Source organism: Arabidopsis lyrata, assembly GCF_000004255.2.
Source record: "Arabidopsis lyrata subsp. lyrata unplaced genomic scaffold ARALYscaffold_6, whole genome shotgun sequence".
In the NCBI taxonomy this organism is placed as follows: Eukaryota; Viridiplantae; Streptophyta; class Magnoliopsida; order Brassicales; family Brassicaceae; genus Arabidopsis; species Arabidopsis lyrata.
In genome coordinates this window covers 20753969-20778708 of record NW_003302550.1, presented here as the reverse complement: position 1 = coordinate 20778708, position 24740 = coordinate 20753969, and the positions used below count along the sequence as shown (strand labels likewise).

General features: G+C 36.0%; 4 protein-coding genes across 6 annotated transcripts; 1 reads left to right on the top strand and 3 right to left on the bottom strand.

Annotated features, from left to right (window-relative positions):
• Window positions 1–9836: 9836 nt before the first annotated feature.
• Window positions 9837–13992, bottom strand: LOC9308620 (RNA-dependent RNA polymerase 2). The gene is made up of 4 exons (XM_002872505.2): window positions 13344–13992; window positions 11152–13061; window positions 10886–11036; window positions 9837–10797 (listed from the first exon to the last, which is right to left on the bottom strand). Exons 1-4 carry the CDS (start codon window positions 13893–13895, stop codon window positions 10006–10008), a joined length of 3405 nt encoding a protein of 1134 aa, XP_002872551.1. The 5' UTR covers window positions 13896–13992; the 3' UTR covers window positions 9837–10005.
• A 295-nt stretch (window positions 13993–14287) lies between these two features.
• LOC9308619 (elongation factor Ts, mitochondrial) lies at window positions 14288–16768 on the bottom strand. Of its 2 annotated transcripts, none has more exons than XM_021023151.1 (9): window positions 16564–16663; window positions 16134–16462; window positions 15869–16041; window positions 15686–15775; window positions 15378–15552; window positions 15098–15282; window positions 14875–15000; window positions 14690–14778; window positions 14288–14596 (listed from the first exon to the last, which is right to left on the bottom strand). In XM_021023151.1, exons 2-9 carry the CDS (start codon window positions 16438–16440, stop codon window positions 14557–14559), a joined length of 1185 nt encoding a protein of 394 aa, XP_020878810.1. In that variant the 5' UTR covers window positions 16441–16462; window positions 16564–16663; the 3' UTR covers window positions 14288–14556. The 2 variants fall into 2 exon arrangements, with proteins under 2 accessions (XP_020878810.1, XP_020878808.1); XM_021023149.1 differs by lacking the exon at window positions 16564–16663 and adding an exon at window positions 16674–16768 and having other exon boundaries at window positions 14388–14596.
• Window positions 16674–17461, top strand: LOC110227738. Its single transcript, XM_021023152.1, has 2 exons — window positions 16674–16994; window positions 17285–17461. The coding sequence occupies exons 1-2, from the start codon at window positions 16680–16682 to the stop codon at window positions 17357–17359; spliced, it is 390 nt and encodes a 129-aa protein (XP_020878811.1). The 5' UTR covers window positions 16674–16679; the 3' UTR covers window positions 17360–17461.
• Window positions 17462–17595: 134 nt separating this feature from the next.
• Window positions 17596–23198, bottom strand: LOC9308618 (protein SPA1-RELATED 2). 2 transcript variants are annotated; one of them, XM_021023148.1, is made up of 8 exons: window positions 22918–23198; window positions 21221–22678; window positions 20653–20810; window positions 19516–20284; window positions 19272–19418; window positions 18765–19082; window positions 18612–18671; window positions 17596–18247 (listed from the first exon to the last, which is right to left on the bottom strand). In XM_021023148.1, the coding sequence occupies exons 2-8, from the start codon at window positions 22673–22675 to the stop codon at window positions 18056–18058; spliced, it is 3099 nt and encodes a 1032-aa protein (XP_020878807.1). In that variant the 5' UTR covers window positions 22676–22678; window positions 22918–23198; the 3' UTR covers window positions 17596–18055. The 2 variants fall into 2 exon arrangements, with proteins under 2 accessions (XP_020878807.1, XP_002872549.1); XM_002872503.2 differs by lacking the exon at window positions 22918–23198 and having other exon boundaries at window positions 21221–22682.
• Between the last annotated feature and the right edge of the window lie 1542 nt (window positions 23199–24740).

Genomic DNA, 24740 nt, shown 5'->3' with positions numbered 1-24740 from the left:
TGGAAAACTTTCAGAAATTTCCACAAAATCTGCATCATTGGGTGAAACCATTGAGGAGACAAGGATCGTTAAGAAATTTCTCAAGAGCTTACCACGAAAAAAATACATTAGCATAATTGCAGCTATTGAACAATTTCTCGATCTTAAAACAACATCGTTTGAAGATATTGTAGGAAGATTGAAGACCTATGAAGAAAGAATTTGTGATGAAGAAGAGGCAGAAGAAGACCAAAGCAAACTCATGTACGCTAATTCTTACTCACAACCATCACAAGAAGGCGGAAGAGGCAGAGGTCAAGGTCGTGGTCGCGGAAGAGGTCGAGGAAGATTCGGATATCAATCTTTGGATAAATCCAAGATTACATGTTTCAGGTGTGATAAACAAGGGCATTACGCATCCGAATGTCCAGATCGTCTACTAAAACTAATCAAGGCTCAAGAATCTGAAGAGAATGAAGGAGATAACATGCAAGAAGCTGAATCACTCATGATGCATGAGGTGGTGTATCTCAACGAAAAGAATGTAAAGCCTAAAGACTTCGAAAAAGATTTAGAGAACGCTTGATACTTGGATAATGGTGCGAGTAATCATATGACAGGGAATCGTGCTTGGTTTTCCATGATTGATGAGACTATCACAGGAAAGGTGAGGTTTGGTGATGATTCACGAATTGATATCAAAGGCACAGGTCCAATCTTGTTTGTAACAAAAGGAGAAAGAAAAATCTTGGCCAATGTCTATTACATACCTGAGCTTAAAAGTAATATCTTAAGTCTGGGGCAAGAAACCGAAGCAGGATGTGATGTAAGAATGAAGAAAGGCTACTTAACTCTACATGATCGTGATGGAAATCTGTTGGTGAAAGCAAATCGATCAAAGAACAGGTTGTACAAAGTGAACATGGAAGTTGAAACCGAGAAACGTGACGAATCTAACCGAAAACGAGATGAAGCATTGAAGGAGAAGGAGAATCTATCAAAGGATCTTGAGAGTGTAAATAAAGAAAGCGAGAGTGAAGAGCTTCCTGAACAGAGCATGGGAGAAAATTCAAACAGAGAAGAAACAGAGCAGATCGCAGAAGAGGCAGATGAAAGTGAAAGTGAAGAACTTCCTGTAATTGAGGAGGAAGACGATGAACATGAGCAATTTAAGCCTCTGTTACAACGACAGATGGACCAACGAAATTATATTGAAGTTCCTCAGTTGGAATCTGCTATCAGTAATTTGCGATTAGAGGTTGCGGAGAAGACTTCAATTGTGAATGCTTTAGAAAGGGGTGTGAGTGAGAAAGAGAAGATGATTTCTGAACTTGAAAAAGATAATTTAGAGAAGGTGAGTGTACTGGAAGGTGATGTTGGTGGAGCTGTTGAACAAGACTTCACAACTCAGTTGTATGTGCTAAAAGAAGAACTTGAAGAATGGCAAAACAAAGCAAAAGAATTGGAGAAACGATTGGAAGAAGCTAACAAGCTGGAGAGATCTGCCTCGGCATCTCTGTTATTTGTGACAAAGCAACTGGAAGGAAGCAATGGTAGATTGCTCGATATGGAATCTGAGATTACTGATCTTAAGGATAAAATCTCGTTATTGGAGATGACTGTTTCTAAAGAAAAGAAGGATTGTGAGGAATCTGAACAGCAGCTAGGTATTGCAGAAGAAGAATTCTCTAAAATTGAGAAAGAGATAGAGAAACTGAAGAATGAAGAAAAGAATCAGTCTTTAAGAAAGGAGCAAGATGCTACTTCAAAGACACTTGGAAGGATTAAGATTAAAGAAATGAGAGATCTTATTGGAGTTGAAGATGTGAGTGGAGGTGACTTCAAGCTTAAGGGGGAGAATGTTGGGATAAGCTTGAAGAAGAAGAAGGAAACTTAAGGAAAAAGGAAATTCTAATCCAATTAGGAATAGTTCTATTTAGGAGATATCTAAATAAGTTAGTTTACCTATTTGGATTAGGAAATTGTGTTAGAATTCTCTCTATATATAGAGCTACCAAGGTATGGTAAGCCTTATGAGTTTTGAGAGAGAGTTTGAAAGATTGTGTTTAAGGGCCTGACTGGTTTAAACGCAGCGGTTGCGGTTGCGGTTGCGGGAGTTTGCGGAAGCGGGCGGTTGCGGTTTCAAGCGTTACCAAGCGTTTTGAACAACTGGTTTAGCGTTTGAAAATAGATGCGTTTGCGGAAGTTTTATGACTGGTAAACCAGCGGATGCGGTAGCAGTTAAATAAAAAATGACTAAAAAAATAAAAAATATTACAAAAAAAAGAAATAAAAACACCAATATATTATTATGATAATATTAGAAAAATTGAACATGCTTAATAATTAAAACCATAAATAAAGTACTAAATAATTATTCAAAAATAAAGAAATTTTTAAATAAGATAGTACTTTATGCTGAGTTAACACCAAAAATTGTATCAAGTAATGGGACAAACTGTAAATAACGTTGAATTCAATCAAAAAACAAGTAATTTTCTATTCGAGAAAACAAATCGAAACATATATTCAATCAAAAAGAAAAGCAATATATAATGAAAAGAAAAAAATATTCAAATTGATTTTCATCAGTTTGGGTGGAAGACATTGAGAAAATAAGGTTTTAGAATATTGATTAGAGTTTCTGATGAGAACGTGATACAAAGATGAAAGATATATATAAGATTAATATATTTTATAATAACTATTAGTAAACGTTTGATTTTTTTTTTTTTTTAAATCCAACCGCTACCGCCCGCAACCGCAAACGCTTGCGGGAAGGAGCTTTTGAAATTCAGCGATTTCGAGCGGTTTGAAGCGGTACGGAACGGTTTCTATGATTGGTACCAACCGCTAACAACCGCAACCGACCGCTAGCAACCGCTAGGAGGGTGCTAGCGGGAGAACCAATCAAGCCCTAAGAGATTGAGAGAGAGACCAAAGTTTTGAGTTATTTTCTTTGGTGATTAATAAAGAGAGTTATTCTTTATTTTTGAGTTCTTAAACAATCTTTCTAAACTTTATTTGGTATCAGAGCGGTCAATTTGTTAGTTTACTTTTACTTTTTCTAATTTAATTTTTATTAGATTTTCCAAGTTTTGTATAATCTTATTAATATATATCTTTTGATGTAGTGGTAAACTTGTACGTTCATTTATCTTTATTTAAATTGAGATAAATTTATTCGTGTTTATTTGATTTTTATATAATTTTTTATAAGAATTCTTAATATGTATAGAATTGCAACTAAGACTCCGACTAGTGAGTAGTGACTACTAAAAGAGCAAAAAAAAAAAACTAAATGACAAAGAGAAATGAAACATTTGTTTATGAGGAATGATGATGAGAAAATGCAAAAATAGAATAAATATATTATTATGATGAAGGGTAACCAAACAATGATGTTACCTTTTAAAACCAACAGTGAAAAAGCTAATAAAACAAATTTTACATTTAGTTTGAAATATAAATTTATGAATGAAATTTATAAATTTAATGTTAAATATACAACTATTAATATTAAACTAATATAAAATTGTAGTAATAGTTGAAATTGTTTATTATTTAATATAAATTTCTTTTGATAAATCTCTAAAAATTTATTTCACTTTCAAATATAATTTAAAATAAATCACAGGATTTAACATGAATTTTTTTATTAAACTTATTTAAATGTAGAAATATTTTGTAAATATATGACTATTATATATATATATATATATATATATATATAGTCTCAATAAAGAGAAATTGTTAAAAATGCCCCTTTTTCAATACCCCTTTCAAAAATACCCCCTTTGAGAGTCCATTTTTAAGTTTGCCCTCTTTTAATTTTTAATGACCATTTTACCCTTATTTGAAACAAAATTAGGTCCACAAAATACAAAATATTTTTTGACGGGAAAAGTGATCCCGCAATTTTCCCGCCAAAACACTTGTAAAAACCTTTAAAATACTTTGTAAAATTTTCCGTAAAAATTTTTCCCGCCAAAAAATTTTTTTTGCGGGAAAAGTGATTCCGCAATTTTTTTGGCGGGAAAAATTTACAAAGTATTTTAAAGGTTTTTACAAAGTATTTACAAGTGTTTTGTAAGGTTTTACAATGTATTTTAAAAGGTTTTACAAGGTACCTATAAGGTTTTATAAGGTATTTATAACTTGTAAGACCTTATAAAAAACTTGTAAAACCTTATAATATCTTATAAATACCTTATAAATACGTTGTAAAACCTTTTAAAATACATTGTAAAACCTTATAAATACCCTGTAAAAAACCTTTAAAATACCTTGTAAATTTTTCCCGCCAAAAATTTAACGCCAAAAAAATTGCGGAATCACTTTTCCCGCAAAAAAAATTTTTTGGCGGGAAAAATTTTGGCGGGAAAATTTTACAAGGTATTTTAAAGGTTTTACAAGTTTTTACAAAATCAAATTTGTAATTTTGATGTGTGCACATTCTCATGTTTTCCTTATATATTTGTGATATTTTTTTATTAAAAGAAAGGTAATTTAGTCATTTTGTACTTAAAAAAGGGTATTTTTAAAAATGGACAGCCAAATGGGGTATTTTTGAAAAGGGGTATTGAAAAAGGGGCATTTTTGTGAGTCTCCCCTCAGTAAATACTATGTTATAGTTATCTAAAAAAAAAGGAATTTTGGTCTTTGTTCCTCTTCAATTTTGTAAAAGAACATTTTTGTTCTCTTATTTCTTATTTGGTAAGGAATGTAAATGAATGGTGTGAAACAAAATTTCTCGTAGTGTAAGGGGAACAACACATTCCTTCTCATTTGTATTTTTTCCTAAAACATGGTTACCAATTAAAACTTAAGACGTTGAGATATATTTTAAATAAGTTGATAGTAGATGAACTATTGTGGTTAGTAGAAGATCTAACAGTTGAGATATTTGAAATGTTACAAAATATATGCAAGGTTCATAATCATCTTCTATATCTAGAGGAAGATATATAAGATATAGAATAATCATTTATAATTTTTTAAAAAATCAGACGAGCCTCAGGATGCAGGAGACTAATGTTATTATACGGCTTAGTGAACATTAATGTACATGAATAATAAAGTACAAGAAAAGACAAACATATGACAAGGGGCTTTTAAACTAGTATCTCTCTTATTCAAACGAAGACATTTTTACTAAATCAAAGGATCGCAATAATTCACTAGCTAACCATGTTATGGGCTAAATGTTTTCAACTTCATTAGTTATATTGAAATACAAACAATATGTAGGATCATCTGTAACAAATAAATGTATTCATTCATTGGTAAACAAAAACTAAAAGATACCAAAAAAAGAAAAGAAAAAACAATTGATCAAGGATCAATGTCCCAAAAAAATCTGTCATTTGTTCTAGTTTTCAATAATATAGGGTTCGAATGGTTACGACAGTTAGGGTGGACAAATCCGTTTGCGGTTTGGATCGCATTTTGTTTACCAGTCATAAACTATAATCCATAGTAGTGCGGGTTGAAAAAAATAGAACAAGTCCGCGGAGGACTAACTATGGACCGGTTTTACGTAGAGATAAACTTGGTCCGTGGCGGTTTGTTGTCAGCTCCAAAAATAGAGTGGTTTAGTCTGTTCACGGTTTAGTCCGCTTTTTCCACATCATCCATTCAAAGCCATAATTCCTTACCTAACATGCAGGGGTGGCTATGAGTTTTGTGAGGCCAAATCCATTTATGATTTTGGGGGCAGATGATCTATCTATTTTTTTTTTTATTATTTTTGGGCGAGATAATCTATACATATTACCCCTCTGGAATTTAGAACCAAAGCGAATGTTTCGTCCGACTCCCCTTAGGGCCGGCTCTGCTAACATGGAGAGGATAACTGCAAGTGCAACTAATTTCTCAACTTCTTTTTTATTTTTAGTAGTTTCACCTTTGTAACAACCACCATTTAGTGCTGAAGACGAAACCAATCTAGGAGGACTTTCAACTTGATTTTTCCTATGTACGCATTTCCTCTTTATCTTGGCAATAAACTCATTTACAATTATTTGTATCGTGCTTGTTTTGATGTACGAGCTACAAAAGATCAAACAAAAATGATTTTGCAACTAATCAATCCATTATAACGAACTAGCGCCATGTCACATTCCCTAATAGTAATTGTTTTTAAGAGTGTTTAAGAGTCTACCATATGCAAAAAGGACATGGCTCTCTGCAATTGTCTACCTCATATAATAATATCAATGTATTATCTAAAATACGATTTTTTGTTTCGATTTCAAAAGACAAATGTTTTTGCTTTGTAAGCTTTAAAGAAGCATAAATCAAAACCTTAGTCAGACGACCTAAAAATCTAGGCATGCACAAGATATATATTTTTGCTCTGATTTCAAAACACAGATGTTTTCACTATCATATCTTAAGTTTAGTAAGTGATAAACAGTTTATAACAAATCAAGCATGTTGCTTGACATTGATCACATCCAAATAAATGGAAACCGTAAAGAGAGAACTGGTTTACCTAGTTAGGAAACCAAAATCCTAAAAACTTAATTGGACAATATATTAAAAACTACATCCAACTTCCTACCAAAAAAAAAAAAAAAAAACCTACATCCAACTAACACTGAAATCTTGCTTCCACAAGATTTATGTAAATCTTTGATTCTGTTATACCAACTTTCTTTCTGAAATACCATCATAAAATCTATAGATAAGCCAATTATTCCTAGTCAAAACCAGAAGCACAATAGTACAAACCTAGCGTAGATTTGCAGAGGTAGTTTCATCCTTATTTAGTAGATGTTCTAGTGTAAGCTTGGTAATATCTTGCCCTGGTTTGATTTCTTGTTCAAAGACGTATTCATGGAACTAACGATTCTTGCAATAGACCTAAACCTCGGAGTATGAGAAAAAAAATTAAATCCAGTCGCATACAAACGTACGTCCATTTATCATTATTATGCATTAAATTCTCCACAAGTCCTGCAAAAAAGACACAAAACATTGTTGAATAGTAGAAATAAAAAGAAAAGTAAAATATAAAAATACGATGCATAATGGAAATAGAAGAGTTTTAAAGATTGGTCATGCGCAAGTTATTTTACGAACTCATTCTACAATAAAATTTTTATAGATAATGTGAAACTAAGATATGTCCAGAAAGAAAGATGACCTATAATTTCAAGCAACAAAGAGGATTCAAGGCAATAGATATTTACTTGTACGAGGAGCAAACAAAAACGGTATGCAAGCAGGGACTTGCGGCCGACAAGAAATGTACATGGAAGAAGACGGAGGTGGCGAGAGAGATTCAAACGAATAAAGAGTTGGTGTTTGTACCTTCCCAAACACGACCATAAAAGCTTTTAGGTTTCGACAGCGGTATAAGTGAAAATGAAATTTACAAACCTAGAAAGTAAAAGTGAAATTGAAAACGAGTCACAAAGTTGGAAAGATGAAGATAAACATAGAGGGAAAAAATAGAATAACCTATTCATCAAGTTTTCAAAAAAATCCCATTCAAATAAATTTTAACTCCAAAATGGTATTAACATAAAAAATAGTATGTGTAGATTTTCAGATATTGTTGGATTTTGTACTTATCTAATATTTGTTGAAATTTATAATATCTTGATTCTGTCATCCTTATCCTTGACACTTCCTATATAAGATCACTTGTGCATGACTCCCTTTTCACTCTACAAAGAAACATAAAGAAAATCTAAGTGAGAGATAATATGTAGAGGTGTCAGACGGGCCGGCCCGCGTCCATCTGGGCCAACCCGCGATGGGCATTTATGTTTATGAGATCGCAGCGGGCGGGCTCGCTAGGACCGCGGGCAAAAATGATATGTCCAGGCCCGCCCCGCTAAGCCCGACGGGTTAGCGGACCGGCCTGCGGGCTTAGTTTTAAATATTTTAAAAATAATTAAAAAATAAAAATAATTTTTAAAATTTGAAATTAACAATTTTCAATTAAAAAAAACTTTTAGAATTAATTTTTTTGTAAATCTTATAATTTTATACATTAAATTTTGTTATATGTTCATATATTTCACATATATATTTTCAGAATTATGTAAAAATATTTATTTATTTTCAGAATCCGCAATCCGCCTGGGCTTGTCCGCGAGGCCCGCTATTTTATGGACATGAAAAATGATGTCCAAGCCCGCCCCGCCGTGGGCTACTTGGACAAAGCCCGCAGGCCGATAATAATTAATATCTTCTAATAATTAATGACAACCATGTCACGAGGAAGGTGAAGTTTACTTGGATCGAAAATCAAAAACCCTAAAATCCGTTTTTTGACCTTTTGGTTCCCGATCCAAGCAAACTTCACTTTTTTTTGCAATGACCTTCACTTAGGATCTTAATCTCTTACTAAGTGTTTTTTTTCCGATGTATTCGGTTTTACGAGTTTTGTATAATCTTATTAATATATATCTTTTGAAGTAGTGGTAAACGTGTACGTTCATTTACCTTTATTTGCGTTGAGATTAAATTATTTATTTGATTTCTTTTATATATAATAATTCTTAGTAGGTGTAGAATTCCTATTAAGACTTTGAATAGTGACAACTAAAAGATCAAAAGAAAAAAAACTAAATGGAAATGCGAAATGAAACATATTTTTTTTTGAGGAATGATGATGAGAAATGCAGAAACAGAATAAATATATTATTATGATGAATGATAACCAAACAATGATGTTACTTTTGAAAAAGATATTAAATAATTATTAAATCAAATTTTAGTGAAAAAGCTAATAAACCTAATTTTACATTTAATTTGAAATATGAATGAATGAAATATATTATTATTAATATTAAAATAATATAAAATTGTAGTAATAATTTAAAATTGCCTTTTATAAATTTCTTTCGAAAAAATCTCTTAAATTTATTTCACTTCCAAATAGAATTTTAAATAAAATCACATGACTTAACATGAAATTCTAATTATAATTATTTTATTAGGGCTTTTGCAAAAATGCCTCTTTTTCAATGTCACTTTTCAAAAATACCCCTTCTTTAAAACCTTATAAAAAATGCTCTTAAAAATATAAGATTTACCCAAATATGTATGTAACATTATTAAAACATACACAAACTACATTTCTATGTATCTAAAATCTTATAAATACTTTATAAATACCTTATAAATACATTTTAAATACCTTTAAAAACCTTTAAAATATCTTGTTAAACCTTTGAAAAACCTTAAAATCCTTTAAAATAACTTGTAAAACCTTTAAAAAGACCTTATAAAACCTTATAAATACTTGGATCGAGTCTTCAAGTAGTAGTTACAATCCATAAGTACCTTATAAACCTAATAAAACTTTATAAAAATTTCAGATTTAAAAAAGGGCATTTTTGAAAATGGACATCTAAAAGGGGCATTTTTGAAAAGGGACACACCAAAAGTAGCATTTTTAACAATTTCCCTTATTTTAAAGTAGATATATATTGTAAATGTTCTTTAAGAAAAATTTCTCTTATTTCTTATTTGGTGAGGAATGTAAATGAATGTAATAAGAGTTACAATCTTAGGTTAGATAAAATTCCCTACATAATATTCACTAGCTCTATTGAGGCACGAAGTACCAACAGGGCCGGCTCGAAAGGAGTGGGCAGAGGGACAATGACCCATAGATTCAAGTGATTTTCTTGAAAAATGTACATATAAAAATGCCCAAATAATTTTTAAAATACACATAGGGATCCAAATTTTTAGGAAAAATACTAAATCCAAAAATTTGATAAGGAAAAATGTTTAAATTTTAGTTATATAGTAAAAAAATTTAAAATTTGGAAAATATATTCATTTTGCTAAAAGAAAATGCAAAAAAAGCAAAAAAAAAAACTTTTTAAAAATACATGGAAGGCCAAAAAATTTATTTTGCCTAAAGGTCTCTGTTTATGTTGGACAGGGCCTGTTATAAGTCGGAGATAAGTTTGACGCATATACAAGCGACGTTTATATTGCTGGTCTCAATTGTCTTTAGCTAGCAATTATACTACACCAAGTGTTAGATAGGGTAATTCAAATGGATACAATTCCACTTGTTGGCTTTTCACCGCTCTGTCTCTGTGCATTTTCAGCTTTTATATCAAGTAAAACGTCACCTACGATCCATGGGAAACTCAAGAATGTCAACTTCTCATCGCGATGGCTCGGGTTGTATGTTACATAGTACCACGCAGATGCTAGCTTCTTCTTCTGTTGTTCGTCCTCGCAGCTTTTATCGAACCATCCCATGGCCTCTTTATGCAAATCTTTCACGGACAGCGTGATTCTATCCTTCATATCACCATACCTCCGGTTATCTCTCGCCAGATACATCTCCTTGGTTTTCAAAATGCCTGTGAGAATCTCCTCTTCGTTGACAGCTCCGTAGTATATCATTAACGAGGTCAATTTCTCAGCATACATGTCTCTATGGGCTTTCGCTGTCTCTATAAAGCTCTCAAAGCCAGCTTCTTCAAGTGTCGCATCATAAGTTAGCGTGCCATCGCTCTCAGCTTCTGGCTTTCTCTGTGCTAACGAGCTTCTCACAGCACGGTATAGTTTTCCAAACACAGACTCAGAGATGTATGTTGGTTTCTCAAACCGTTCCAGGAAATCAGGGAACTCTCTGGGCTTTAAGGCATAAGGCATCTCAGCTGGAGCTCCAGTTTTCGCAAAATCAACAGCCCTAGAGTGAAGATTTGCTAACTCTAGACACTTCTGACTCCGGGCTTTTTCTGGATCACGGTCTGCGTGAACCAAATGTGCAGTTGAGATCACCCCAAGTGTGTCGCTTATCATATAATCCACAAAAAATTTGTGGATTTCCTACAAAGCAGAGTGAAAGAAAGAGAATCAGCTTTGCTCCAAAGATTAGGAAACTTTCACATCATCACAGCCTTTTCAAGAAACTAACCTCTAAAGTGACGTCATGGTCCATTATACGAGGTCTGCTTCCAGCGTAGTCCATTGGAGGGTCCATTTGGCTCGGTATAAGCTTCTCATCCCAACTAACAAAAAACTGGTCTCCGTCGAGATCACCACCAGAACATTCATTTGGATGTGGCCTGTGGAGTCAACAAAAACCAAGGAGATAGAAACCATCAACTAAGTTGGGACTAAGAATCAGAAGCATATGGTTTCTCTTTTGGTGCATAGCTTTAAAGGATTGATTTATCATACCTTTCTCCCTTCTGAGGAAAGATGATGCAGTCGAGAAATCCCTTTTCTTCGAAATTGACCTCATATATTGCGTCAAGAACTCTGATATCTCCAGGGTGAAGACATGGGTTTTTTGTGACGACCACTTTCCCAATCACCACAGATGTTTCCTCATCAATCTTGTGGAAGTAGCTTTGTTCGCGAGATTTCAGTTCCGCTTTAGTCAGGGTTACACGAACAAACACTTGGCCATATTCCAGGATACCCATTTCATCCATGCAACCGATCAAGATTCGTCCTTTCGGTACAAGTATCCTGCACCTGCTCTTTAGTTCAGAAAGCTGGCTCTCGTGGTGCACACGGAGCATCATTGAGAGGTAAGGTTCTGAACTTGGTGCATATCCTTGAAGCAGCATCTTAACTAGCAGATTCTTGGAATTTTCTCCGCTCAACTTTTGCAGAACATTTAGTGCTGCATCGCGGTCTTCAAGCATATTCCCCAGCATAGATAAATGCACCGCTTGCATCGCCTCAAACACTGCATCTTCTATTCCAAGCGTCGACAAAAGGCAAATGATCTCCCGGTTTAAGAAGCAAGGCATCGACTCTGTCCACCTGGTAACGTTAAGCATCCTGTTGTTCGAGTCAAATTTAAGCATACTATCACGCAGAGACATCTTTCTGAAGGAACTGCGGTCAACGGCAATCACACCTTTGTAGCCACCATATCGAATTTGAAATGCAGAAGGGACATGACTCAGTCCACACTTCTGTGCAACTTGCTTAGCAAATGCCAGTGAAATTTTCCCGATGCCATCCGAGAAGCAGTAATCAGCACCATCAGTAGTCACTTCGATGTCGGGAATCTGCTCCACATCTTGTGCACGGACATTAAGTGTCTGCCGCGACGCACTGAACAACTGACCCATCCTAGCAGCACATTTAGAAATGCTTCGGATTTTACGGAAACAACCCATCCATTCTCTTATATCTTCCGCTTTTATTTTCTCGTTAGAAGCAAACATCCAGACCGAATTTCCTCGCAGTTGGCTGGCTGAAAAAGCCAAGAACTCAAACCTCTTAGGCCCAACGGTGATCCCTTCTCCAAGGATTGACAACACCCTGTTATAAATGTTGGTTCTAAAGGGCTTCACAAAATAGCCTTCCTTGGAGTTCACAGTAAGGGCATTTGCAGGAAGCTTGCTCCAATCTTCTTCAACAAAAGTAACTCTCATGAAATCTGAGACATGCTCTGCAAAGTTCTTCACAACATAATTGGCAGTCTCAAGCTCTGGACCCAACAGATAAATCTTTGAGGGTGTAACGTAGGCTCTCTGACAACTCATGATGTTCTGCTCGGTTAATCTTTTATAAGCTGATGCAGGGGAATGCTTCATCTTCTTAACCACAGATTGCATCTGAGTCTTGACAAAGAAGAGAGGATCATAACATATAGAGCTTTGCTGGTGAAGTTTCTTGAGGATCACCAAAGTGGTTTCCAAGCTCAAACCACGAAAAATGTTGATCAGTTCCATATTTGACGCAGCAAAAAGACTGATTTTCTGTGCGTGAACAAGCGCATTGAGTTGGAAAAGGATCTCATATGGAAACTCTAACCCCAGAATGGCGGCATTCAAGAGGGGAACAATTTGAGATACAGAGGCAAAGTTCTTCCCATCCACAAAAGTTAGACTCAAAGTTTCTTCTCTGTAGTAAGGTAAGCCCGAGAAAACGTCCAACATCGTTGAGCCGTTGTGGACTTCCAAACAAAAGCAAGTTGATGTACCAATTGACTTCAAACCAGAGAAATCAGTTGTCCGAATCCACATGAAATCAAAATCCTCCTTGCAGAATTGGTACCGATCAGACTTAAACTTTGTGGCTATGTGAGGTCCTGATACTCTTTTAAATACCTTCGGTCCATATTTCAGCTGCAACATAAAACAACATGTAAACAAAAAAATCAGAAGAGACCAAGATCAAACACAAGCACACAAATCAAATCCAATCTCAATCTCATGCAATTTCATCAAACCATAAAGCTGTCACAGATGATTCAAAGAACCAATACATGCATCAACATATAACTAACCAAAAAACTCAATCTTGAATCACTTTCACAAAACCTGAACTTCTAAATAAACTCAACACAGACTCACATTGTCACAAACACATTATGAGTAACAAATTTAGAAAAAACATTATTTTTTTACCTTAAGAAGAAATGCATTAGTCTCAGAAGCATCACCATTAACACAACAACAAAGAGTTTCAACAATATCCTCAAACCTAACTTCAATCTTATAACATTCACCATTTTCCCAAACCCAAAACTCAAGTCTCCTCTTCTCTTCCAAAATCCAACACCTCACACCATCCCATTTTTCTAGGGCACAAAACCTCTTCTCGTCAGACTCAGGAAACCCAACAGTCAAAACGATGTCGTCTAGTCTTCTCCTTGGATCTACAGGACGAGGGATGATATCGTCGTAAGCTTCAGAGAGTCTTAGGTTATGGGTTTTGAAAAGGAGCTTGCTTTGAGAAGAGAGAAGCTGGGCACGAGATTTGACTTCGAGGGTAGTGAATTGTACTCGAGCGAAGTCTCTTGGCTTCCAATTGTCCCGAGTTGTTAGGATTTCGAGGGCGAATACAGTGTCTTCGCCGAGGTTGAGCTCTAGGAACCGGAGGAGTTCGTCAGCGACTATGGTTTGAGGAACGTTGGAGATTTTGAGTGTTGATCGGTTCGTCGTCGTCTCTGACACCATGATTGACCCAAGAGAACAGAGAGAGAGAGAGTGAAGAGTAAATGATTCTCGAGAGAATCAGAAAGTTTTGCTTTTTCAGAAAGTTTGCGTTTTTCGAATATCAAAAGGTAGAAGAAGAAGAGTGTTTAGTGTTTCTATTGAGTGTTTTGTGGTATACTGAAACTATATACACCTTTTCGATATGATCCGTACGATTGTATCTCGTTGATTTTGATCGTTGATTGTGGATAAACGGTAATGTTGACCGGTTTTGTCTTTGAATTATATTAAACCGTCAATTTCGACCGTTGGTAACCGGAGGAATCTCTCTTTGGGGATTACGGAAGAACCAATCGAGTATGGTCTGGTATTGAAGCTAAAACAGCTTCTGATGGGTATTAAGCAAGAAGAATGGTTCAAAATGTCCTTTGCATCGTTCACCCGCAGTCACGAGGAGACAAGACCTCACTATCTAAGTAGGAGAACACAAACATGGTGTTTGAAGCCATGAACTCTAAGGCACAATCACAAGATTGATCTTCTTATTGCCATATTGTGTGACAAACAAAATTATGGGAAAAGATTCTATAATCTCAAGACGGGCATTGAACCCATGAACTCTAAGGAACCAAAGAAAGAAAGAGGTCTGTAAATCTAACACCATGGCCTTGGTTCATTATCTTCAAGCAGTTTGAGCAACAGGTTCATCAGATGCTTCAAGCCTTCAAAAAACAAAATATACACATTCATAAGCTACTAATCTTACAACAATGATAAGCCGTACTGGATGGACATATACGGCCCAATATTATTACCTTTCGATTCCTTCCCCAACCTCGACTCTCAGAAAATTGGTAACCTTCACTGGAGAACCCACCTCCTTGGACAAATTATCCACCAGTGTCTGTGGAATAGGAACCCAAGAATTCAATTTAACAAGCGATGCAGAGATAATAAAACAGCAAACTAGGTGTTATAAGATAAGCTAAAACCCACATACCTTAATGTTTATAGCATCATTCAGGATAAACTTTTGCTCCATTAGAGCAACTTCTTCAAAATACTTACGGAGACGCCCTTCCACAATCTTCTCTATTGCCATCTGATTCTTGCCTGTACTTTCTGCCTGTCATATACCATATTTGATAAGCAAACATTTCGAACTTAGGTTATGTCTGTTTACGAATTACAGCTCAGTTCCATAACATTGAAGTGACAATAACCTGAGACTTTAGAATCTCGCGTTCATTTGCTATTGCTTCTGAAGAAACAAGGTCTTTGCTTAGAAACAAAGGCTTTGCTGCTACAACCTGCATAGCCAGTTCTGAGCCTACACGCTGAATGGCCTCTAGTTGAGTATTTTCACCTTCTACTTCCAGAGATACAATCCCAGCTATACGACCCAGCCCTATTCTCATTTCAAAAAAAAAAGTTAAAAATGCACAGAAATATATCATAAATATGAGATTAGAGACAACGGGAAGTATTTTGAACAATTTGTACCTGGTTGAGGACTTGTGTGAAGATATGCAGAAAGGACGCCTGCTGAAGATTTTGACATCAAGAAACCTCTCCTAAATTTTACATTCTCTCCCATTATCGCAGCTACTTCTGTAACAGCGTTTGAAACTGTTGTTTCACCATTCACTTTTGGATGATCGAGATTGAGCTTAAACTCCTGAATAGCATCCATAAGAGTGATTAGAAATGAAAACTGGATATCAATATCTCAGACAGTGCAAAGAAAACAACATAGGTCCACAAAATTAAGGACACAAAAAGGAAACAAGTAACTACATAAAAACACTGACCTCAAAAAGCTCAGGCCCAAAGGGTAAGACACCAGAAACTTGTTGAGAACTATTTTCAACCAGTAAAGCATGTTTTGCCATAGCTAAAGCCTGCAAACACATGTCAATTTTAGAAGAAAAGGAGCAGTAAATAAGAAACAGGAAACACTAAATCAAGCCATGTGAAATTGCTGTGGCACTAACCAAGTACTGGAAAATCTCATTCCTAGCAACAAAGTCTGTCTCACAATTAAGTTCAATAACAACAACTTTCCCCTCATTTTGAGCAACAGCAAGCATTCCCTCTGCAGCAGTCCGTGACGACTTTTTCGAAGCCAAAACTTTCCCTCTCTTTCTCAAATCCTTCTGAGCAGCCTCTGTGTCAAAACCCAAAAGCACCCACTTTAAAACATAAGAAAACATAAAGAACCTGAAAAAACAAACAAAGAAACCTCAACCAAATTCTTACCAAGGTCCCAATTACATTCAACTAAAGAAGCCTTAACATCTTTAATAGGAGCACTAGTTCTTTCCCTAAGTTGCTTAATAAGACTCATCTGGTCAGATACAGCAGGAGCCTCCGAACTAAAACTCCTTATGAAACTCCCAAACCCACGAACAGGGCTTGTGTAACCAGACGATACAGAGCTTTTGTACTGAGACAAAGTTTCCAATTTGCTTGCCACAGTAGAATAATCATTTCCAGAACTAAATCTACCACTAACACTATAATAAAAGACTCCAATTGGTCTTCTCACTGCTCTAGCAAACGCCATTTTCTTCTATGTCAATCAGTTTCTGCATCCAAAAACATAAAAATCCTTCCTTTAGATTCGTTAAGAAACAAAAAGAAAATCAAATTCAGAACTTTGAGAGAAGAATCAAACGCAAGTCTTAACTGATTATTCTCGAGACAAAAAAAAAAAAAACCCCTAAAAGAAAAGAGTTAACTTGACTAGAAATAGATCGACATGAAACGAGATCGAAATAGCTTGCAAATGGAGCTTACCCGGCGATGAAGAGTTGTTTGGTTACTGTGAGTGATAACGACGGTGATGGTTTTTGTAAAAGACGACTGAAATTGGAAAAAGGGTTTTATGACTTTGGGCCCATTAGTGGCCCATTAAGACTTGGTGATAATAGTCTTCTGTTTTTCTCTCCCGTTTGGTTGTTTTTGCTTTTAGGGTTTATGGTAATGGAGAAAAAGCTTCCCCAACCAATATGCGGTCAAGAAGCTGTGAATCTTCTCAATTGCGTGTCAGAATCAAAATTCGATCAAGAGAAATGTGTACTTCTACTGCAATCTCTCAGAGAATGTGTTCTCTCAAAGGTTTGTTATTTTTTATCTGATTATTCAGAAATATACTAAAATGGCATATTTTGTAGGGTGTGTTTGATGATATGTTGTCTTCGCTTTTTGGATAAGAATTTTGCTTGCAGTCAAAGTGATTAGTAATGATAGATAAATATATATAGAGAGAGAGAGAGCCAGAGAGGCATGCGTCACTAGTTCGCTATGAATACGTCTTTGTGATTCTTGGGTCTTTCTCTTAGTTGTGAGACCGCTTGATCTTGGATTGAGCAAGGCCTTGATTCATCTTCTGTTGTTGTTTCTCTCAGAAAGTTACAAAGTTTTCGATACCAAGCGAAGACCATAACCAAGATGGAGCAGCTTCATTGAGCAAGAGACCTTGATAACGTTATTATGCTTATTCAATCCTAAACTATGTACCACAACTTTAACATTTCAAGATTACTTTTGTCAACAACAAACAATGCATTTCAACTCGTTAGCAAGGGACGACAATAACAAGAGTCAAGAAGAGCCAAAACAAATATATATTGATAACCAGAAAAATAAAAATAAAGATAATTTAAAGTTATAAAAAAGAAAAACGAAGATTTTTCTTTTCATGGTGGAGATTCATCCGTAGAAGTGAACTAAAAGCTCATAATAAACTATATATACATCAGAGTATGGTCTTTTACCTTAGAACTATAGGAGCAAATTTACACATCACAAAGAGGAATCTTACTTATTTTAGGAGCCAAAATAAAAAAATAAAAAATGAAAAACCTTAGAACACCACCAAGAGAAGGAAGGTCTTTTACCTTACTATGTATACCCATCAGCGGTATAAACCCTAAACGCTGATCAAACCGAACCTACAAACGCAACTATCGAACAAGTATAGTTCTACTCTCTCATTCCTTCACCCCATTTGAGGAAGACTCCAGCAGAAAAATAGATAAAACTTGAAAGCTTGCTCATTATCACAATTTTTTTGTGTCTTGGATTGATGGGGTTTCTGTTTTTGTTTTACCATAAACCAAGAAGGCTCTAGGTGTGGAATTACCTCAGCTACTTGTGTGTGTGTGTATATATTTATTTCAGACCAACTGTAGAACTTTGATAGACCCATTTGAGCTAGCTGAAACAACCATATTCGATCTTTTTCTCCAGCAAACGCTTGAAACAAATAGGTTGTTGTCCTCCTCTATCTCCTTACCTGATATAGGATCAATAGAACCAAACTTGTACGAGGTAATAGGCATAGGAAGAGACCGATGATAGGCATAAACCTGAGCAAAAAAAAAAAAAAAACAGAATATGTCTCAATCAGAGAGATCACTAAAAGAACAATAGTACGAGATCATTCTCATTTGTCAAAGGTTTTTTTTTATCATCAGTCCTTTTTTTACTCTGCGCCAGTTATTTTACTATTGTTAGCAATGGATTAATTCCTCCATCGCGTAGAAATAGATGGAATTCACATGGAACTGTGAATTTTTCCATCGGGAATAAGTAAACACTGGAGCTACTAGTTATATTGACGATGAAACTTTCAATCTGTTGCAATGCTGGTTAAAAGATAATAGAAAGGGAGATTCGGAACACAAAGCTCTATAGGAATATCAATGTGTTCCCAAGTTTGTAGGGGCATACCTCATTTGTCTCAGAGCCACAAGCTATATATCCATCGGAAGTAGACAACCCAACAAAGTTCTGAAGAAAAGGCAGGAAAAGACAAATCAACCACGGTGAAAAAAAAGAAACATTATCGGGGTTAGCTCAAACTTGCGTTTCAGCATTAGCTACCTTCTCATTTGTATGGCCGCCAAAAGTTAAGCTGCAAGCATTTGTGGAGAGGCCACCGTGAGTGGTTTTCTTAAGATCCCAAAGCTTTAACGTGTTATCAGTGGATGCTGTGACAAGAGTTTCATTATCCAAGAATTTCGCGTAGCTAACTGCTTTGTTGTGTCCTGACAGTATGCACCAAGGAGTTCTTAAATTCCGTAGATCGTAGCAGTATGTTCTGAAATCTGATGATCCAAAGGCTAGCAAATGAGAGGACTGTGGAGAAAATTGCACACAACAAACGTTTGCAATGTTCCTGATTGTTCCTAAGCAGTTCCTCTGCACAGTCATGCAAGCAGATTGTCTATTAGCTACAAGGCTGAAAATACGAGTATAACAACATTGACAGAATAATCCAAAGTGCTTATTCGTGCGTATATATGCCAGATATCTCAGTACGAGTAGCTATTAAAACAGCGATATCCAGCATAATGAGCATATGCTTGTAAAAGATATAGAAGAGCATGCCTCATTGATGTTCCATAGCTTCACAGAACAATCATCGCTTCCACTGGCTAATTTTGTCGGACAAGCTTCAGAGAAGTCAACAGACCAAGCCCTCTTCTCGTGCTCTATGAAATGTGAAATGGCCTGTCCTGTTGTCACATCCCATAACTGGATTCATCATAATACATTTGTATTCATTAGACCGAAGGAAACTAAGGGGTAATCATGATAAACAATCTAAATAAAACTTCAAAGGTTCAAATACCTTGACAATACCATCATAATCAGAGGAAGCTAGGTAGTTCCTAATGTAGTTGTTCCAGCAAACGCCACTAAGCTTTGATCTATTTGGCATTTCTACGGCTGGATAGTGAATGTCAACAGATTCATTGAAAAGGGAATTGAACTCATATATCTTAATTTTCTTTGACACACCAGCGGTGACAAAATAATCCTCGTCCCGATCGAAACCCAGAGAACAAATCACATTTGAAGTGCTGTTCAACTCACTGGTCCTCAGCACACCCCGAGTTTCAAACTTACTATATCGAGCATATTTGCATAACCCATCAAAGAACGCTCCAACACGATCATCTGAGCTCCAAGTCTCACTGTTTTCTACTTCTGCTACAGTATTATCACGATTTCTTAGCAGATCTCTATCCGGGCGCAACCTATAACGTGCTTCAGGGAGATGGGCATCAATCCTTGCTGCGAAATAAGTGCTTTCAAGCTGATTAATGTTCCTGATCAGTCTCATTTCAGGTACACTAGAAGCAGGAGATGAGCTAGAAGCTTCTTCCAGAGATAGAGGCCCTATGGCACAACGTCTCTTGACAATTTCTTCGATATCTGCTTCCACGGACGCAATTTCTTCCATCAACTTTGCAGCATGCTTCTGCCTTTTCTCTTGGGACAAGATAAGGAAATGCTGCAACAGTTCAGACTCTGTGTCCTCTTGCTCAATGGATAAAGATAAGCCTTCAGCATACAAATCCGGGATTCCATTAACTACTTCAGACTGTAAGATGTCCCTGATACAGAACAACATCAAACTTATTTAGGGATTAAGCCAACTCACAATCTAGACAGATAAAACATGATAGGAAGGAGACTTATCAACACATAAGGGGAGCTCAGTCACTACAAAGACTAAATATTTTTCAGAGTAGAACCTAACAATCCTATCTGAAACAGACAATCTTCCTCTCGTTTACAGCCAGGCGAACAAAACCTCCACATTTGGTGCATATGTACATTTCCTGATATATAACAAAATTATCTTCCAATAGCCCCACTAGGGATTTACAACCCTAAACCATCAACAGAAACAAGCATACAAAAGTTCGATAACATGCTTTTTATCATTTGAAAATTATTGTAGCTAAAGAGTTTCAATTGCCTGGTTGATGGTCGGCATGAAGATTCTGGATGAAGTAACCATAGACAAAACCCAGCTTCCTTTGGATTCTCCGACAGAAATTTGGGAGGAAGAATTCGGTGTCGAATATCAGACATTGCAGCCTCGCGAGCTCTTTCACACTGAAATTGACTAAGCAACTGACGGAAAACCCAAATTAGTATATCAATGAGAATGTTATGTTTTGACCAAGGAACAGTCAAATCAAGGAATACATAAACCTAAGAGCCATGCAGCCAACTGTACCGTCAACGAGAAACTTCACTGTTAGCATCACATTAACAAACATGCTACACTATCTAAATTTATCTGGAACCGTAACACGTATACCAAAGTTTTATGATTAATATATAGTGTAAGACCAGAGAAACCAAACATGACCTACACATGCTGTGGCCCAGTTTACAAAGCTACATTAGTTAAAGAGAATTATCCCATGGGAAAACATATATTTGTATGTCAAATGTAAGGGCTATGCGGTTTCACATTTCAACTCATGAATGTACATATTTACAATTGCAGGCCAAAAGCTAAAATTAAGATGTCATACCTCATAAAGAAGAATACCCAAACTATAGATGTTTGAAGAGGCTGAACGCATGTCACCCCTCAGCTCCTCAGGGCTCGCATACCATTTCTCTTCTAACTGCTCACTCACTGAAGTAAAAGGACGGGCAGCTGTACTACCATGAGGTTGACTAGATCTGTAATGAAACTCATGTATTGCGCCATCACCATTTTCAGTTTGGATATTGACGCCACCAGCTCGTTGAAACATAGGCCACTGTCTAGAGCTTGGTCCACCTGATTTCTGCTTCTTTGCAGGGATAGAGGGACTAGAAGTATCTCCTAACCGCCTTCTAACCAGAGGGTTTTCGAGTTGACTTAAAGTCTCTTTGTTCATGTTGCTGTAAAATGACTCTCGTTGAGAACCTGAACCCACATACTTGATTGCATTTTCCTTGAAAATTTTGAATGAAGATGGTCGTAGGTCACATAAAACAACTCCTTGAGAATGAGAACAATCCACATGATCCACGATCTGCCTAAAGATATACATACATTCTGCTTTATTAACTTCCTGCCGCTCCGACTTCAACCATTCTCTCAGACTTAAACCTTCACCTCCACAACCTCTATGTATATCTGAAGGGCTTCCACAAGAAGACGGTTTACTGGCGTTGGAAGGCAAGCAAGGCAAACCATCATAAGCCGCCAAAGGGATGCTGCTAGAAATCTTTGCTGGAGTATTTGATATTACTAAAGGGCTACCAGAACTAGCTACAGTTTGCTGATCCATATTGCTAGCTTTAGATATATTTTGTGGCGGGCCTCTAAAGGTGACTCCCTTGCCTTTCAATGTTTTTCTAACAAAAAACTGAGAAAACCCAGACTGTGATAACATCTTTGTCTTAATGCCTTCATGGGACAATGCCTCTACGGGTACAGTATTTCGTTCAACATTTTTCAAAAGCTCATTAGCTTCTCCATTAACAGAAACAATCGCCAGTTGTCCAGTTGAAGTCTCAGGCAAAGACATTTTACCTGCATTTCTCAAGATACCTATTGTTTCCCTGTTATTTTCCTTCTTACTCATAGAACTACTACCAGGTAAATCACCATCTAGCGGAAAACGATGAAGAAACTGGCTGCGATTCATCTCTAATCTAGCTCTACTACTTGGTCTACCAACTATAGCCATGCTCGACCCCTCACAAGTTTTAACAGTCAACTCCTCAACAACATCGCCCGCATTCTGCCGGCTAGAACATGGTTCATTTCCTATTTGCTCCACAGGGTCACCATTCTTACCATCCAAAAACTCTGCTATTACACCATACGAACAATCAGGAGAACCGGCTTCTTTCTGAGCCTGCACATCTTTTACTTCCCGAACTTCACAGTTCTCCGGTTTAAACGACTGCTCACTATTCTTGAATTGAAGGTGAGCAACATCAGCTTCATCAATCCTACTCACATCCCCTACTGATCCCTCATCCATCATTTCCTGTATCATAGGAAACACAAATTCAAAAATTGTCTAGGGCTGAATCTAGAAAAAATATTGATATTCACACAATTCCATTTCTAACATAAATCAAAAATTGTAACAAAATCACCAGAAATTGCAAAATTGACGATCCATCAATACCAGAACCATCCCAAATTAGGTAAACAAAGTGTGGAAACTTTCTAAATTCATCATCAAACAATGTTTACCAGAACAAGAGTTTTTTAATCTTCTACCTCAAGAGAAAATTAAGAACAGGAGCCGGAAAAATCGAATCGCGAGAAGCCAATCATTGACAATGAAAAACAACAACAGAGAGAACAAAGATCCACCGACGTAATCAACAATCGAAGGAAGAAGAAGAAGATAAGCAACAGAGGCGGTGGAAGAAGAAGAAGAAGAAGAGAGTAGAAGAAATCTGAGAACAAAACGACGAAAATTTTGAGTTTTTGAAAAAAACGTCGATTTTCGATTAAAAATCTTTTCTAAGGCAGGAAATGAATTTGACTGTTTTTAAGTAAGCGACAGAGAATTCGAACACGATAGACGATAAACTCAAGATAATAATAAAAATTAACTACAGTGATTTGTTTTTCATTTTTGGTCCCTTTATTTAACAATGTTTACATAAATATCCTAATACTTTGAGATGTAAACTAATTTCTATAAGAAATCAGTATTACATTGCAATTAATCTGAATGTTGAGAGCTTTAGATGCGGATAATAATCTCGTTGGCCCCTGTGCTCAAATCATTCTCTACTTAGCCCCCCATATAAAAAAACTTGTGTTTAATTAATTATTTTAATTCAAAAAATAGTAAAAGACAAATAAAATTGGGTTTTTTTATTTATTTACTGACTCAACCTGATTTTGGATCTAGATCCACATATTTTGGGACAGGTTTCGGATCTTTTAATTCCCAAATTGAGAAACACAAACATTAACTCCCTGACGCCATTCTTTCATCTTCTTCGTTTTCTCTCTATCAAAGACTGTGAATCTCCGAATCTCTCTAACCCTAAATCTTTCGATCCCATTTCATCTCCTTCTTCTTCTCTCTTCTCTCGATACTCTTTCGTCTTCTTCTTCTTCCCTCGTCACTCGTTTCTATTGATCCAAATATCGTCCTCTCCCTTCTTCTCCGTGAAATCTACCGTGAAATCGAAGAATCCGCCGTGAGAACTCCGGTGTGTCATCTCTTGGTAAGATTTCATTAGTTAGATCCCTAATTTCGATTGATTGTGTTGGGTTTAATTAGGTTTTGATTTGTTCCGATTTCTTCTTCTCCGTGAAGGTTTGATATGTAGTTCTCTTTGATTTTGTTTGAAACAGATGCATTTTTGATGGAATTTCATTTGTTAAGATCCCTAATTTCGATTGATTGTGTTGGGTTTAATTAGGTTTTGATTTCTTCCGAGAACTTCTCCTCTTCTTTGTGAGGGTTTTACAATTTGGATTTGAATTACAATTCGGATTTGAAATTGCCTCTGTTAATAGCCATTGTGACTAGTTGTATGATTACAAATCGGATTTGATGAATTTGTTCCGTATAGATGGTTTATGAAATGAGTTAAAAAATAAAGATTATGAGATTGTTTATCCTTGGAATATTTGATATTGAATATCATGTGTTATTGCAGGAACTAAGGAGAATGACTACTACTAGAGGAGGAGAATCTAGTTCTAGAAGGGAAAGATTATCTTCTCCTAGAGATCCAAAAGACTAAAGCAATCTGCTCCAAACCAATCAGAGCAAAGAAGGAGGAAGAGAAGGAAAAGGCGTGTGAATTGGAGCTATAGAAGATGAGGAAATTGGAGCAAGAGAAGGCAAGGGAATTGGAGCAAGTGAAGGCGAGACATGAAAAGATTGTGAAGAAGTATTGGTGGTTGGGTTATTAGATTCAATTGTTTTTTGATTTTGATGTATGTATTTAGGCGAGGCAACATGTTTCTGATTTTGATGTAAAAATCTAAGTGTTTAGGTACAACTGGTACGATCAGGTACAACTATGTTTCTGGATTTATGTTTTTTGGTTAAAAAAATTATCTAATTATGT